This window comes from Peromyscus eremicus, chromosome 8a (genome assembly GCF_949786415.1).
Source record: "Peromyscus eremicus chromosome 8a, PerEre_H2_v1, whole genome shotgun sequence".
Lineage (NCBI taxonomy): Eukaryota > Metazoa > Chordata > Mammalia > Rodentia > Cricetidae > Peromyscus > Peromyscus eremicus.
Window position 1 is genome coordinate 53,688,908 of NC_081423.1, and position 17,739 is coordinate 53,706,646.

Here is a 17,739-nt window from a genome sequence, read left to right on the forward strand (position 1 = left end):
CTGTTCTGGGGTTTGTTTCTTGCTCACCAGACAGCAAGGAGGTAAATAGCCCATTGCTGTACCAATGACTCTGCTCCTCAAGGCTGTCCAGGGTCCTCAGCTCTTTGGATGTTGTTGTTAAAGTATCTCCAGGACTTAATGCCATCCATTCTAGACAGGAAGGAAGAGCAGATAAGGGCATGCTCACTCCCTACAGCATATCACCAAAGTCCACCATTTTCCTGGCCCTGGACATAGGCCATCATTTAATCACAGGGACGATTTACATGGAGGGAAAGCTGAAAAACACAGTCTGGCTAAGCGGCCATGGCCTAGACTAAAAATCTATTGCTACATATGAACAAAAAAAATGGGCTGGCTCAACTGGGCATGGTGGCAAAGAGGCAGGTGGAGTTTGAAGTCAGCCTGGTCTACAGAGTAATTTCCAGGATAGCCACATGTAGAGAGCTTTTGTCCAAAAAAAAAAAAAAAAAGGTGGGGGGAGGCTAACTCACCATCTCTGCCACATACTGGGTTAAGCATGTACATCTGGTTTGCTCAACTTAGCTATGGCAAGACAGTGTGGGGAGATGGCATTTAGACAACTCCAAAGAATATTCGTTGGATGTCTTTCCATCATCCATTCAATTTACCTCCTTCCCTTGTAATAGTTGATTTTATTGACATCTTATGTTCTGAAGTGATCTCTAAATGTCTCAAGTTCATTGACATGTTCTCACCCCCTGTCTACAGGGACCTAGGCCAAGCATGGGCACCAAACCTGAGCCAGACAAAGAGCTTTGCAGAAGTACATGGGGAAGGAGGCTCCTCACTTCAGGAAGGCCACAAAAGAGCCCTTGCCTCTGCCGTAAAGTCACAGGGCTGTAACTGTAGCCGCTGATGGTGCCATCAGTGGAGGACCCTGTTGAGGATGAAGCTGGCACCACCAAGAGGCACACCAGAGAACATGGCGTTGACTGCACCCTGAACTTCTGTAACCTTTGGTCACCATGGTGAAATTCGCGGCAGAAGCAGCTGAAAGAGAGACTTACTCTGGCTGGTGGTCTCAGAGGGTTCCAACCACAGTCAGGGAAGACATGGCAGAACAACTCTCTTTTCGTCACACCAGGCCCGGAATAGAGAAGACGGAAGTGAGGGCTGGATCGATGACTCAGACCCTAGGGGCACTCGCCACTTTTCCAGGAGGCCTGAGTGCTCTCCAGCACTCACGTGGTGGCTCACAACCGTCTGTAACTCTAGATGCCAAGTTCCAGAGGACCCACTATATTCTTCAGACTTCTCCCTCAGGCACGCACACGATGCACATACAAACGTGCGTGCAAAACACTCATATATATAAAATAAATCTAAATTTTAAAAAATGAGTCCAGGTGGTGGCACATGCCTTTAATCCCAGCACTTGGGAGGCAGAGGCAGGTATCTCTGAGTTCAAGGCCGGCCTAGTCTGCAGAGCAAGTTCCAGGATAGCTAGGTCTATACAGAGAAACCCTGTCTCAAAGAAGAAGAAGGAGGAGAAGGAAGGAGGAAAAGGGGGAGGAGGAGGAGGAGGAGGAGGAGGGGAGGAGGAGAGGAGGAGGAGGAGGAGGAGGAGGAGGAGGAGGAGGAGGAGAAGAAGAAGAAGAAGAAGAAGAAGAAGAAGAAGAAGAAGAAGAAGAAGAAGAAGAAGACTACATGTGTGTCTGGTGCTCAGGGAGGCCAGAAAATAGTACTGGATCCCTGGAAACTGGAGTTACAGACAGTTGTGAGCCGCCATGTGGGTGCTGAGAATCAAACCCAGATCTTCTGGAAGAGCAGTCAATGCTCTTAAACCACTGAGCCATCTCTCCAGCCCCAAGTCCAGCTCTTTTTATATGGATTCTGGAGCTAAAACTCAAGTCATGTTTGCAAGGCAAACATTTTACAAATAAGTTATCTCTTCAGTCCTTTAAATTAAAAAATATATATATATTAGGTTTATCTATCTTATGTGCATGCATATTTTGCCTGCATGTATATATGTGAATGCCTGATACCTTTGGAGGTCAGAAGAGAGGGTCAGATCCTTTGGAACTGGCATTGTGGAGAGCTGCAATCCACCATGTGGGTGCTGGAAACAGAACCCAGATCCTCCACAAGAGAAGAGCAGCACATTCTCTTAAACACTAAGCCATCTCTCCAGCCCCCTTTTAAAATATTTTTAAGTGGGAAATTAAAATCTAGTTTTGTAACCAGGTTTATAAAAATTATTTGAGCTTATGACAAGACTTCCCCATTTGGAGGGTTTGACTTCATTTCGTCTCTTGCTGAGTTAAGATCATTTCCCACAAGTGGAGGAAACACAGAGATGTTCCCAAACCCAAGCCTTCTCAGAAATGAGTTCTTGTCTCTCTCACCGTTACGTGACTCCAGACTCTGGTAAACTCAGACACGCACATAATAATTGAGTCACAGATATTTTGCTGTTGACGTAGCTTTAGACACTACCCTTTGTCTTGTGTCGTTTATTTCCCAGGGTCTTACGCATGCTCTGTGAGCTGTCTGCAGGGAGCTGTACTCCAGTCCCCTCAGTAGCCTTTCTAACTTTGCATAGTTCCAACTTCTTTGGCTTTCTCTGTTTGTTTTTGAGACAGTGTCTCTGTGTAGCCCAAGCTGACCATGAGCTTGCTGTGTAGACCATGCTGGCCATGAACTTACAGCTAACCCCCTGCTTCTGCTCTTCAGGTGCTGGAATTACCTGTGCCCCTGCACTTGGCTACGTGTAGCATTTTTTTCTTTTTGTTGCTTCTTTGTTGTAAACTTTTAGTCCTTTACCTCTAGATTTGAAAGTTTTCATGAATTTGTCCTTCCTCGCTCACTTCTCAGTCTCAAGCCTGTTCTTTGATCCATCCATGTGAGCGTATGTCTCTCCCTCTTGTTATTTGTTTTTCGTTTTTCGAGACAGAGTTTCTCTGTGTAGCTTTGCGCCTTTCCTGGAACTCTCTTGGTAGCCCAGGCTGGCCTCGAACTCACAGAGATCCACCTGCCTCTGCCTCCCGAGTGCGGGTGGTGTGCCACCACCGCCCGGCTGTTGTTTGTTTTTATGTGCATTGCTATTTTGCCTGCATGTGTGCCTGTGTAAGAGTGTAGGATCCCATGGAACTTGAGTTATAGACAGTTGTGAGCTGCCATGTGGGTGCTGGGAATTGAACCTAGGTCCTCTGGAAGAGCAGCCAGTGCTCTTAACGGCTGAGCCATCTCTCCAGCCCACACTTCCGTCTCTTTTTGTATTAGTTTTTCATGAAGTCCATCCTTCTCCAACCACAGGCCAGAGCCTTTCACCTCGAACTGTTCTTTCCCGCTCTGCCTTCAGAATTCTAGCACGTTCACCAAAGTCCTTTCTGAAACTGTTTCCCGAATCCTGCAGGAATTATTTTTCCAGAGTTCACTTTTGGATGTTGTGATCTCTCCTGTGTTTGAGGAAATGTTTCCAAATCTCTATAATATTTTGCTAATGCCTTATTAATGTTATGTCATCCATAGAGAGTGGCTTGAGATAATAAGGCTAGCAGTGTGATTCAGTGGCTAAGCATGCCTCACACACGTGAGGCCTGGGTCTCTCTCTCTCTCTCTCTCTCTCTCTCTCTCTCTCTCTCTCTCTCTCTCTCTCTCTCACACACACACACACACACACACACACACACACACACACACACACGGACACAGACGTGGACATGGGGGTAGGAAGGGGAGAGTGAGGAAGGAAAGGGGGGGGAGAGAAATAATATAATGGAGGGGCTGCAGAGATGGCTCAGTGCCTAAAGTACTTAAGACATGCATTCGGTCCCCGGAACCCGAGTTAAAATGCTGGGCATGGTAGTTTGCGCTTATAATCCCAGCCTTGAGGAAGTTGATCCCTGAGGGTCACTGGCCATCTGATCTAGCCTAGTCTAAGTAATGAGCCCCAAGCCAGTAAGAGATCTTGTCTCAAAGGAGGTGAACAATGTTCCTGAAGATGACATACAAGGTTGTCCTCTGATCTTCACACACATTCACACACACACACACACACACACACACACACACACACACACACAATTAATAACATGAGCTGAGCCTCTTGGTGCATGACTTTAAAATCAGCACTTGGGAGGGAGAGATAAGTAGATCTCTGTGAGTTCCTCCTTGCTTGCTTGTTCCACATAGTAGAAACCCTGTCTCAAAAACAATTAAAAACAAAAAACAAAAAACAAAAAACCCTAGTGGCCACGCTGTCTTACTGCTGCTAACTTTGTGGCCACGCTGTCTTACTGCCAGCTTTGACAACACCATTGTTGGAGTGGCACCTAAATAATTAATATTCCAAACAAGTCATTACGAGGTCCGAAGACGGCCATGGCTATCTGCAGTTACGTGGATGATAGCTGTCATATACCAGACCTTATTTTGTCAGTGATAGTGTGCAATGACTAAGCGATGAGTGAAATTCCCTATTAAGTTCCAGTCCTTCTGATCAGGGTTAGTAGTTTCGTTGCTGACAGAAGCAAAATTAGGCTTGTTAATGATTAAACAAAGCTTTACAGCAGTGTGGTTTGTTACCGGCAAGATGGAAAGATTTTACAGGAAGAAAAAGAATACTTTCTTTAAGACTTACTTTTTAAATGCTCTTTAAAGAAAATCTTCACAAGAGAAATGTGAAGTAAGTAAAGCATTTTATTTTTTTAAAGGATTCAAGGTCATAGTCAACTACATAGTAAATCAGTGGTCACTCTTTCCCCATATGAGACCATGTCTCAAAAAATAAACCAAACCAACCAAACAAACAACAAAAAAACCTGGGCTGGAGAGATGGCTCAGTGGTTAACGGGCTTGCTGGGCAAATGTCAGGACCTGAGTTCAAATCCTAGAACCCACATAAAAGCCAGATGTGGCAGTGTGCCCCTGTGACCCCAGCCAGATGTGGCAGTGTGCCCCTGTGACCCCGGCGCTCCTACAGCAAGTGGGAAGTGAAGACAGGTCCGTGCTAGCCCGGCATGTGTGGTGACAAGGAAGAGGCCCTGCATCAAACAAGGCCAGCAGCAAGGACTGACATCAGAGGTTGCCATGTGACCTCCACAAGTGTGCAGTGGAACACTTACACTGTTACCCACGCCCCCACACCCCATCAGAGGTTGTCATGTGACCTCCACAAGTGTGCAGTGGAACACTTACACTGTTACCCACGCCCCCACACCCCATCAGAGGTTGTCATGTGACCTCCACAAGTGTGCAGTGGAACACTTGCACTCTTACCCACACCCACAAACACACACACACATACACACACAGAATATTTTTAATAAAATAGAAACTCATAGTGTTCATGACATATGAATATAAGCATTTATTTCACTCACACATGGAAGAGTTGACTAGAGGGCAGCTGATGTAGCTTGGCCTAGGGATTTTTCCTTGTGTCTTACACCTTTTTTTTTTTTTAAACCTGTGGGTGGCCCAGCATGTTCCTCTGGTGACAATGACAGAGACATAAGGCACCATACAGTACTTCATTTTTGAAAAAAATTTAAGATTTATTTTTGTTTTATGTGTACTGGTACTGAGATCCGGTTGGTTCTGCCCACATTCCGTTCTGCCCACGTGGTAGAGGTGTATTCTGCTTCTAGCAGGAGGGGCTACAAACTGGCATGTCAAAGGATGTCAACACAGGGAGGGCAGAGGAGTCAGAGCAAGTAGCTCCCTCCTTACGCAGCTCACAAGGTCCAGTTGTTCCAGGCATCTGTACAGAACCCCTCGGAGGAGGCTGCAGACAAGACAGCCAGTCCGAGGCTTCTCGGAGAACGACAGAGTGACATGCTAAAGGATAATAATGTACAGCATTTAAAAATAACCACTGTTTCGGCTTTAAAATAGGCCCCCAGGAGAGCAAAAGAATGAAAAATTAGAAAAGGACAGAAAATATCAGAAGCACCATGAAAACACATTTTAAAAAATTTTAAGTTGATATATCAAGTAATGGGTTTGTTTGTATTTCTGTTTGTTTTTTGAGACAGGGTTCTGTGTACAACAGCTCTGTCCATCCTGGAACTCGAATTATAGACCAGACTGGCCTCAAACTCACAGATATCTGCCTGCCTCTGTCTTCTGAGTAATGGGACTAAAGGCGTGCTTCAGCACCACCCCGTAAGTAATGGTTTTTTTTTTTTTGTTTTTTTTTTTTTGTTTTTTTTTGGTTTTTCGAGACAGGGTTTCTCTGTGTAGCTTTGCGCCTTTCCTGGAACTCACTTGGTAGCCCAGGCTGGCCTCGAACTCACAGAGATCTGCCTGGCTCTGCCTCCCGAGTGCTGGGATTAAAGGCGTGCGCCACCACCGCCCGGCTTGTAAGTAATGGTTTTAATCATGATATTTTCATATATTTGTGTCTTGATACCTTGTTTAAATTGATCTGCTTCCCTATTGCCCTCCCTTCTGTGGAAATTTCCTTCACTATGGAAATTTTGTTTTGTGTTTACTTTGAGACAAGATCACACTACATAACCCTAACTGGGTGGGAACTCACTATGTAGCTCAGGCTGGCCGGGAACTCACTATGTAGCTCAGGCTGGCCAGGAACTCAGTATGTAGCTCAGGCTGGCCAAGAACTCACTATGCTGACCAGGAACTCACTATGTAGCTCAGGCTGGCCAGGAACTGACTTGTAGCTCAGATTAACTTCAAACTTATAGGAATCCTGTCTCTGTCTCCTGGGTGCTGAAATTAGCAAGCATTGTTACCTCTGACCTTCCGCACTGGAAATATTGTTAAATCATTAAACAAGCCAACAGAAGCAATGGGAAATATTAATGACCATGTAATTGTTTATGAGTCAGAGGCAAACAGCTGGGACAGATGGGGAAAGTTCAAAGTACTTTCTTTTTTCAGGCACCCTCTCGTTTAAGAGATAAATTCCTCATGGCTGATCTCTATCCAGCTCCCCTGTCTCACAGATGACAGGGGTTCCTCCAAGATTCTGCCATTTATTTTTGAGTGGCACCTACTTTTTCTCCTTTTCCCACGTGTCTACAGTGGTTTGGACAGGAGATTCAACAGAGGCCCGGATTAGACACCTCACTCCCTGTGGCACAGTCGTCAGGTGCCCTTGTGAGGTGCCGAGGTATTTCTTGTAACCCTCATCTCTCTGTGACATGACCAGGCTACCAGGCATGGGTGAATTCTTCAAGGGCACAATCCGGGGCTTAGTCCTGAAACTGTGAATCTCTGCCACAAGGGCCTAAGGAAGCAAGGGCTGAAGGAATTCAGGCATCCAAAATGATTGCAGGGGTTGGAGAGATGACTCAACAATTAAGAGCATTGATTGCTCTTCTAGAGGACCCGGGTTCAGTTCACAGTGCCCACAGGGATGCTAGCAGCCTTGTGTAACTCCAGTTCCAGGGGATCTGATACTTTCTTTCTTCGGGCTTCTTCCAGCACAGCATGAGCATGGTGTGCAGACATACATGCAGGTAAAACACTTATATACATAAAATAAAAATAAATCTTAAACATAAACGATTCACCGAGCGGTGGTGGCGCATGCCTTTAATCCCAGCACTCTGGGAGACAGAGGCAGGCGGAGCTCTGTGAGTTCGAGGCCAACCTGGTCTACATTGTGAGACCCTGTCTCAAACACACACACACACACACACACACACACACAAAACAAAACCAAGAGCAAGAGAGATGGCTCAGTGGTTAAGAGCACTGGCTGCTTCCAGAAGACCTAGGTTTGATTTCCAGCACCCACATGGCAGTTCACAATCACCTGTAACTTCAGTCTTAGAGGATCTAATGCCCTCTTCTGGCTTTTTCAGACATCAGGCACACAAGTAGTTCACAAATGTACATGCAGGCAAAATACTCATACACATAAAACTGAAATTAAATAAAAAGAAAATGAGATTGTTTAGGTTCATACAGTCATCTGAGGCCAGAAATGGATTGCTTGAGTCCACTCTGAGAAACAGAAAAAGTTGAATAAACAAAATTTGAGAGCTGGGTGATGATGGCGCATGCCTTTAATCCCAGCACTGGAGAGGCAGAGGGAGGTAGATCTCTATGTGTTTGAAGCCAGCCTGGTCTACAGAGTGAGTTCCAGGACAGGACAGGCTACACAGTGAAACCCTGTCTTGAGAAAACAAAACAAAGCAAATTTTTTGAAAAGAAGAAACAAATAGACAAGAAGTCATTATCATCTCTTTTTTGTTTGGTTTGGTTTGGTTTGGTTTGGTTTTTATAAAGCCTTGCAATGTAACCCAGGTAGGCCTCAAACTCACGATCTTCCTGAATAGCTAAAGTTACAGGCTATTTCTGCCTGGCTCCCTGTGGGACAGAAATAATGAGGCCACCATACATGTGTCCTATGCTTCCTTGGTGACAGATTTTTGTACCTTGTCCCACTGAATCCTTACAACTAGCTCTCAAGGCAAGTGGCTTCGCTCAACCTTTTTTACAAATGAAACAGTTGAGACTTCCAGAGGTGAAGGATTCAACTGAGTCTTCAAGTAGATGAGGAAGGACTGTGGAAAGGTGTGTACAGACCAAAAAAGAAGACGCTGACCCCAGTCCACTTCCTTTGTGGGACAAGCTCCCATATCTCCTACCACCACATCCTCCTCTTCTACTCACCCGGCTCTAGCCCCTGCACCGCCTCCAGGCCTCTCTTATCATTGTGATTCTACCAGTTTCTGCCCCTCCTCTTCTCAGACCTTTGCTCCAAGCTCCAGCCCAGTTTGCTCTGCACCCTGACACTTCCCGCTTACTTTCACTCGCTGCCGCCTGTCCTTCCTGAAGCCTCTGACATGTGTACAGGAAAGTGTGCTCGCTGTCTGGGGCTCTCCCTCATCCCTCTCTCCCTGATCTGCATCGTGGCCAATGCCCTCCTGCTGGTACCTGATGGGAAGACCACCTGGACCAACAGCAACCTCAGCTTGCAAGTCTGGCTCATGGGTGGCTTCATTGGAGGGGGTCTGATGGTGAGAATGCTGGAGCATGGGCCAGGGACCTGGGTACCAGCTAAGGGACGGTGGGTGACGGGACAGAGAGGAAAGGAGGGGGAAGGAGCAGTTTGCTCTGGAGGGTGTGGCAAGGGCTTGGTGGGGACCAGGGGCCTGTCCATCTGCTCACACACCCTAAGCGTTCTGTAGAAGGTCCTGGAGTAGCTCTAGGGTCCTGAGCTGAGTGTCTGAGGGGAATGGGAGGAAGAAGAGCTTCTCTACTAGGTGGGAGCAAGTTCTACCTGTGAGCACATGCTGAGAAAACCTCCTTACGGGGGAAGGTAGAAGCAGAAGGAGAAGCTGGTTGTGTGGGAGTTCATCAGGACAGTGGTGTAACCGGCAAGGGTGGGTACTTTGAATAACCTTAGTCCAGGCTGATAGCTCGGCTCAGTCACTCCACCAGCCAGCTCCATGTTGCTTTCCCTCTCTTCCGGGGCATCCCTTCTCAGCCCACCTTCCAGGATCCCCGTCAGTGTCGAGGATAAGAATCCTGGACCTAGGTCAGTATTTTAGAGTAGATGTCCCAGTCCTCTGGCAGACTAAGATCTATTAAAAGTGAGAAAAGAGCCAGGCATGGTGGTGCACACACCTTTAGTCCCAGCACTCCAGAGGCAGAAGCAAGTGGATCTCTGGGTTTGAAGCTAGCCTGCTCTACTGAGCAAGTTTCAGGGCAACCAGGGTTACACAGAAAAACCGTCTTGAAAAAATAAAAACAAAAAAACATCGAGGTCGGGTGGTGGTGGTGCACACCTTTAATCCCAGCACTCGGGAGGCAGAGCCAGGCAGATCTCTGTGAGTTCGAGGACAGCCTGGTCTACAGAGCAAGATCTAGGAAAAGGCACCAAAACTACACAGAGAAACCCTGTCTAAAAGAAAAAAAAAAAAGAGGGAGGGAGAGAGACACAAATATCCTAGATTCCCACCCACCCCTCATCTTCCAACTCCCTCTTATTTAGGGAATTCTCTCTCTCTCTCTCTCTCTCTAACTTTTTGTTTGTTTATTTATTTATTTAGAGGCAATGTCCCAATTGTACCCCAGGCTAGCCTGGAACTCACTATATAACCCAGGCCAGTCTAGAACTTGAAATCTTCCTGCCTTAACTTCTCAAGTACAGGTGTGTGCTACCATGCCTGACCATTTGGGGGAACTTTTAGATGGTTAACCTCGTGTATCATCTTCATGGGATAAAGACAAGAGCTCTACCTAGCACAGTTTCCCATCTTTGGCACAGTTTCCCATCTTAAAATTCTCTGGGAGAAGTCGCATTTTGGTCCCCTCTGCTGGCCACATCTTTATTAGCTAAAAGGAGATAGCTATCCCATAGCAGCCCTCCCCTGGCCCTCTGGCATCACTCTACCTCCTGCAGGGATCCTGGTGGTCGGCCTCCACTCTAAGGCTCTCTGAGCTCTCTTACTCCTCTAGGCCCACACGTTTACCCAGTGTCACACCGAGAATGTCTCCAGCCTAAACCACCTGATTGGCCTGCCCAATCGAACTTGCCTGCTTCCGTGGATCTGTTAAGTTGGTGCTCTCAGCATCCTCATTCACAGCAGCCTCTCAAGAAGTACCATTGTATGTTCTTCCTAATGGCTGTGCCGTGTTGATAGGGAACAAACAAGGTACCAAGGAAGCAAGATTGGAAGCCCCATGAGAGCAAGGTCTGCCTCCTTTATGAGGAGGTCGGTTCATACTTGTCGGATGGATGGAGCCAATAAATGGCATGCTGTTGCTGGGCATGGTGGCCACTCCTGTAAAGGCACTCTGGAAAAGTAGAGAGTTTGAGGCACACACACACACACACATACACACACACTCATCAGGGACCATCACAAAGAGCTCTTAGGGCAAATGAAGCACTTATTTGGTCCCCTTTTCTCTTCTTTTTATTTGATACTATAGACTGACCCTGGGGCTTGGTGCCTGCTGAGCACTTACCCTGCAACTGAGCCACCCGTCCAACCTAGGGGCGTTTCCAGGGAAGTTTTTATGAGATGATGTCAGAACTGACAGCCAGATGACATTTAAAATTAAAAAAAAAAAAAAAAAAGGAGCATTATAAACAGGGAATCCACATTTAAGGAACAGCCAGGCAGCCCACAGAGCTGAAGTTTGATGACATAAACATACCCCCCACCCACCCACCCAATTCTCCACTTTTCTTTTGTCCATTTTAAAATCTCTGGGAGCAAGGTGGTGGTGGTGGTGGTGGCGGTGGCGGCGGCGGCGGCGGCGGCGGCGGCGGCGGCGGCGGCGGCGGCGGCGGCGGCGGCGGCGGCGGCGGCGCACGCCTTAAATTCAATTCCAGCATGCAGGAGGCAGAGGCAGGTGGATCTCTGTGAGTTTGAGGCTAGCCTGGTCTACAGAGCGAGTTCCAGGACAGCCAGGGCTGCACAGAGAAACCCTGTCTCAAAAACCAAACAAACAAAACTCTAGGATGAGGACCACCAGGTTGGAACCAAAGGGCTTTTCAAGCTAAGCACAAACTCCACCACTGAACTACACTCCTGGCTCACTGGATTTTTCACAGAGTAAGCATGATAATGTATGCAGCACCCAGACCAAGAACCCTACCACTTGCTCGGTCTCTACAGCAGGGAGATTGCTTGAGCCTAGGAGCTCAAGAAAGGGAACCCAATACCTGGATTTCAAAAAGTAAAAATCCCTTGGGAATCCTGTGCTGCTCAAATGCATATACTACTGTCTATTTGTCTTTTCCCTCACGCTCAACGCCTGTGTGTAATCTGTATCTGAAAACAATCCTTTTATTTTTTGAGAGGGTCTCCCCATGTAGCCCTAGCTGACCTGGAATTCACAGAGCTCCTCCTGCCTCTGCCTCCCGAGTGGGACTAAAGGCATGTGCCACCATGTTTAGCAAAAAATCTTTTTCTTTTTTTTCCGTTTATGAGATAGGATTTCTCTGGGTAGCCCGGAACTCACTCTGTAGCTGTAGTAGACCAGGCTAGCTGGGCTCCGAGAGAGACCGTGTGTGTGTGTGTGTGTGTGTGTGTGTGTGTGTGTGTGTGTGTGTGTATTAATGTGTATATTAAGCATTGTGGCTTACATCCATAATCTCAGTACTTGGCAGACTAAGGTAGTTAGGTCACTATAGGTTTAGGGTTCAAGGCCAGCCTGGGCTACATGGTGAGTTCAAGGACAGCCTACTTTATAGAGTAAGACTCTATCTCTAACAAAACAAAACAGAAACATTTAAGTTTCTCTGAGCTGATGGATGTGTGACCCTGACTGGCCTAGAAGTCACTATGTAGACCAGGCTTGCTTTAAATTCACAGAGATCCTTCTGCCTCTGCGTCTTTCTCTTGAGCGCTAGATTTAAAGATGTGTGCCCCAAATCCAACACGTTTTTTTATTGTTATTGTTTTTGTTTTGAGGCAAGGTTTCATAGCAGGCTCACCTTAAGCTTACTGTGCAGCCAAGGATGGACTTGAACCCCTGGACCCCTTTACCTCCTAAATGCTAGGACTGTAGACAGGCATCACTAGGCCTACTTTTCTTTTTTCTTTTTTCTTTTTCTTTTTTTTTAAGACAAGGTCACATGAAACCCAGTGTGTCTTGAACTCACTATGTAACCAAGAATGGGTCCTGGATCTCCCTCCTCCCAAACCCTGGAATTATGAGCATGCAAGACTGCATTGGCTCTCAGCTGTCTGCAGATGAACGCAGGACAACTGAGAGCTTACAGCCTGTGTAAGAGGCAACAGAGAGAGACCCTTCCTTTTTTTTTTTTTTTATTAAGTCCTTCCCTGTTGGGGACTGGCCCCCACATTTATTTACCCCAGGACTCTTGTTGTTGTTGTTTTTTTTTTTTTTTTTCAGAGCTGAGGACCGAACCCAGGGCCTTGTGCTTGCTAGGCAAGCGCTCTACCACTGAGCTAAATCCCCAACCCGAGACGCTTCCTTTAAAAGGGGAATGATGGTGCTGGAGAGATGGCTCAGTGGTTAAGTGCACTCGGCTGCTACTGGGCATGGTGGTGCACACCTTTAATCCCAGCACTTGGAAAGCAGAGGCAGGTGGATCTCTGTGAGTTTGAGGCCAGCCTTGCCTGCATATTGAGCTTTAGGACTACATAGAGAGACGCTGTCTAAAAAAAAAAAAAAAAAAGCACTTGCTCTTGCTCTTGCAGAGTACCCATATGGATGCTCAACACTGCCTATAACTCCAGTTCCAGGCAGGGACACACTTTCTGGTCTCCAGGGACACCAGGCACCCATGTGATACACATACATACATACACACAGGCACTCACACAGATACATAAAACAAAAAATAAAAAGTAAAACTTTTTAAATTTATGTGTACGGATATTTGCCTGCATGTGTGCATCACATGCCTGCCTGGTACCACAGAAGCGCATCAGAGCCTCTGAAGTTGGAATTACAGATGGTTGTGCGTTACCATGTGGGTGCTGGGAATTGAACTCAGGTCCTCTGGAAGAACAGTCAGTGCTCTTAACCACTGAGCCATCTTTCCAGCCCCCATTGAATCTTTTTTTTAAAAATAGAGTCAGATGTGGTGGCTAAGACCTGTAATTCTAGCACTTGGGAGGCTGAGGCAAAGAGGATTGTTGCAAGTTCAAGACCAGCCTGGGCTCCATAGTGAATTCCAGGACAACCCAGGCTACAGAGTGAGACACTCTCTCAACAAACAAATGAACAAAAATCAGTAAATCAAAAGGGCAATGCTCTCCAAGCCTGGGGCATGTGCCTTTAAGCCCAGCGCTCAGGGGGCAGAGGCAGAGGCAGAGGAGTGATGAGCATCTATTAGGGAGGTAGAGAACATCTTCCTCGTGGAAGGGGAGTAGGGGCTGAGTGTGTGAAAGAAGAAAAAAAGGACTGAAAGATTTAGAAGCCACCAAGGCAAAGCACAGAAGACTTGAAGTCAGCCCTAGTATAGGAGGATTGAAATCTTCCAGCCCAGGTGACTTGGTGGGTGTTTTTCCACTGATGAAGACAAGAAAGACAAAAGGCAGATGAATTTGGGGGGTGTTGTGGGGTTACCATGAGGCTCGCGGAAGCTGAGTGAACTAAGACATTCAAATGAGCATGTCCTTCAGGGGGTTTGGTATGGCTCTCTAGTATCTGGAAGTGACTATTAGGGTAGGGAACAGCTGATTGGTTCCCTGGGAGGGTATGTATTTCATAATAAAGGGTACAAGAAGAAAAAAAAAGATTAGAAGTTGACTCTTAGGAAATCCTGCGATCCACACCAGAATCTCTGTGCAAATCCTAACCCATTCGACCATAGTTCCTGCTCCATGTCCTATCGTACTGTTGAAGATACGTATCAGCATGGGCGTTCTCTCTGAGCCTATCATGACATAAATTGATTCTGCTGTCTCATTAAATTCTGAGAACAGTCTTTGGAGATAGGTCCTGCAGATCTACTTTCCAAAAGACAAAACTGATATCCTGAGAAAGCAATCCATTCATAGAGTGGGAAGAAGGTCCTGACTCCCCTTCAGTAGTAGTCCCTATCATGCGACTATATGTGTGTGGAACATATAATATTGCCACCCCCTAGCCCAAATGTTTGATGGTCTTTCGTCTAAGATAGGTATAGTATATTGGACCCAACCCTCCAGGAAACTACAATCTGGAGAGAGATAAGTCAGGCATATAAATAATGATAAATTAAGGTTGAGTCCAACAATGATCCAGAGAAGTATAGATAAGGTTTTGTAGTCCAAAGGGCTGAGGGCATCGTGGGCAGCTTCCCTGAGGAAATGGGCCATGCAAGGACAGCCTGGAGGATCTAGGAGAATGCTATCATCACCAACAACTCTCATCCCACAGGTGCTGTGTCCAGGAATTGCCGCAGTCCGGGCAGGGGGCAAGGGCTGCTGCGGCGCAGGTTGCTGCGGGAATCGCTGCAGGGTAAGAACCAAATTAAGATGTTTGGCTTTTGACTCCTTCCCCAAAGCACCGTCCTACAAGCAGGTCTCGGGGGCTACCTCACTCCCAGTCTTGAGTCTCAAATGGACCTGACCAGAGGGACCTAGAAGCCCTATGAACCTCTGCAGAAGATGACTTTTAGGATTCACTTAACTTCAAACCGGGAGTTTAAAGAGAAATGTATTTTTAGGCAAGCTGGATAGAAGTACCGCAATACGAGGGAGGAATTGGGCACGGGTGGCCCTCCAAGGGAGGTGGCGGGCCTACTCACCTTACCTTTCCACACCGGGTCTAGATGCTTCGCTCCGTCTTCTCCTCTGCCTTTGGGATGCTTGGTGCCATCTACTGCCTCTCCGTGTCGGGAACTGGGCTCCGAATCGGACCCAAATGCTTAATTAACAACAAGTGGGACTACCACTTCCAAGAAACCCAGTAAGTCCCTCTCTGTATTTGTGTCCCCCTTCCTGCGCCTCTCCCCACCTGCCCTTCCTGCGTGTTCCAGAAATGACGGACCAGACCGAGCTTCTAGAGAGTCCCTTCCATGTAGCCCATCCGGCCCTTTGCAGATCTTAGTAGACCCTTGCCCTGGGTGATGGTGGGGCCTGCTGTGTGATCAGCTTCTCTCCAGTGACCCTGTCCATCCACAGAGGCTCCTACTTGCACAATGATACTCTGTGGGATTTATGCGAGGCGCCACCTCACGTGGTACCCTGGAACGTGACACTCTTCTCTCTGCTGGTGGTCGCCTCGAGTCTGGAAATAGTGCTGTGTGGAATACAGCTGGTGAATGCGACCTTAGGCGTGCTGTGTGGCGATTGCCGGAAAAAGGTGGGAACGCACGGGGTGGAGCTGGGGGGCGGGGGCGGATCCGGTTTGTTCTTGGCTACCTCTTCACTCTTTTCTTTCTTGCAGGGCGAAGATCACTGAGTTCCACGGACCACCCATAATACCTCATTTATGGCAGGCTGAGTGGTCCTTCCACTCCCTGATTAGCTGGAATAAACTGCTTTTGTTGTTCGATATTCTTTGTGGTATAAACCGCCCCAGCACCCTTCCCCAGTTCTGATTACCCTTTTGGAAGGAGTGTGCATGGGCCTTCAGTATTGTCAGCTTGTGTTTCTGTTTGTACCCCCACCCCCTGCTTGTTATTTTCTTAACAAGAAGTTATTGTTCTGAAAATAAAATTCTGTGCTCTCAAGGAATTTAATGGGTCAATGATGAAAGACGAGCAATTTTTAATTAAATTGACTTTACATTTATATGTGCGTCAGGGAATAATGTGGGAGTTAGTTCTCATACTATGTGTCTTCTGGAGATCAAACTCAGGTCCTCCAGCTTGGCACCAAGCACCTTTACCTACTGAGTCCTCACTTCACTCCTTCCCACTGTTGGGTAATAGCCTCAGGTCAGGAGGTCAGGAGGAACTGAGTCAGGCTGTACTGGGCAAATAGCCCCAAGCCATAAAGAACAGCTTAGCCCAGCCTGACCCTTCCACTTCACCTGCAGAAACAAAATATTTCCAGGTACTGAAAACAACACACCCTGCTCACAGTCAGACCACACACACACACACACACACACCTATAACTTCTGTTTGCTTCTCTGTCTCACTTTTCTTACACTAGCCACTGGCAATTTCTTTCTTTCTTTCTTTTCTTTCTTTCTTTCTTTTTTTTTTTTTTTTTTTTTTTTTTTTTGGTTTTTCAAGATGGGGTTTCTCTGTGTATCCCTGGCTGTCCTGGATCTCACTCTGTAGACCAGACTGGCCTCAAACTCACAGAGATGCTGCTGCCTCTGCCTCCCTAGTGCTGGGATTAAAGGTGTGTACCACCACCAGGCTGGCAATTTCTTTTTAAAGTGAAGGATTATTTCAGTTGCTGGTAAATGTTAGATCTCAAACCCTGTACAAATGACTGAGGTTGCCTATTTAACATATCAAAGTGGACCTGGCTGCCAGGTTCTCCCGGCATCCCTCAGTTTCTACATACAGGGTATGGCTAGCATACCCCACCCCCTACCCTAAACCTCTCCAGCCCAGGGGCTGGGCTGCCCTTTTCCCAGCTGCCCTTCCCTATATAATCCAGTCATTTTGGTTACCCCCCCCCCTTTTTTTTTGGTCTTCCTTTTACCCTCCTGGCCTCTTGGTCTGGCTCTCCCCTCTCTCCTCCCCTCCCCATTCTCTTCCCGTGGCCCAACTCTGGGTCATGTGCCCTCTGGATTCTCCCAGATGTCCCTGTCTCTACCTATGCTCTCCCTTTTATCTACAATAAACCTTCTCCTCCACCATACCCAGGAGCAGCCATGTCCTTTCGTTTTTATTTCTTTTTTTATTCAGTAAACATTTTTAAAAACATGTTGATAATGAGATAAGCATTGGCTAGTGCGTGGAAATACTTGTCATGATAAGGGAAGTCTCATTCTGAATATGGATACCTGGGAGATTCTAGACAGAGAAAACTATGTGGAAAGACTAAGACTTCAATGGCAATCTCTTGTTTAGAAAAGCCATATTTGGGCTGGGCGGTGGTGGCGCACGCCTTTAATCTCAGCACTCAGGAGGCAGAGCCAGGTGGATCTCTGTGAGTTCAAGTCCAACCTGGTCCACAGAGCAAGGTCCAGGACAGGCACCAACACTACACAGAGAAACAGAGAAACCCTGTCTCAAAAAAAAAAAAAAAAAAAAAAAAAAGAAAGAAAGAAAGAAAGAAAGAAAGAAAGAAAAGAAAAGCCACTATTTGGAATTTGCAAGGGGAGGGGAGATGGAGAGGGAGCAGAAGAAACTATGAGAAAAGATTCTTTAGTCTCGAAGCTCTAGAGAATTAAAATGTAAAGTCGTTGTATTGT

At 46.8% G+C, this 17,739-nt stretch overlaps 1 protein-coding gene across 1 annotated transcript; it reads left to right on the forward strand.

Annotated features, from left to right (window-relative positions):
• The first annotated feature begins 8,789 nt into the window (after window positions 1-8,789).
• Window positions 8,790-15,822, forward strand: Tm4sf5 (transmembrane 4 L six family member 5). The gene is made up of 5 exons (XM_059270660.1): window positions 8,790-8,963; window positions 14,797-14,877; window positions 15,191-15,327; window positions 15,543-15,738; window positions 15,808-15,822. The coding sequence occupies exons 1-5, from the start codon at window positions 8,790-8,792 to the stop codon at window positions 15,820-15,822; spliced, it is 603 nt and encodes a 200-aa protein (XP_059126643.1).
• The last annotated feature ends 1,917 nt before the right edge of the window (window positions 15,823-17,739 follow it).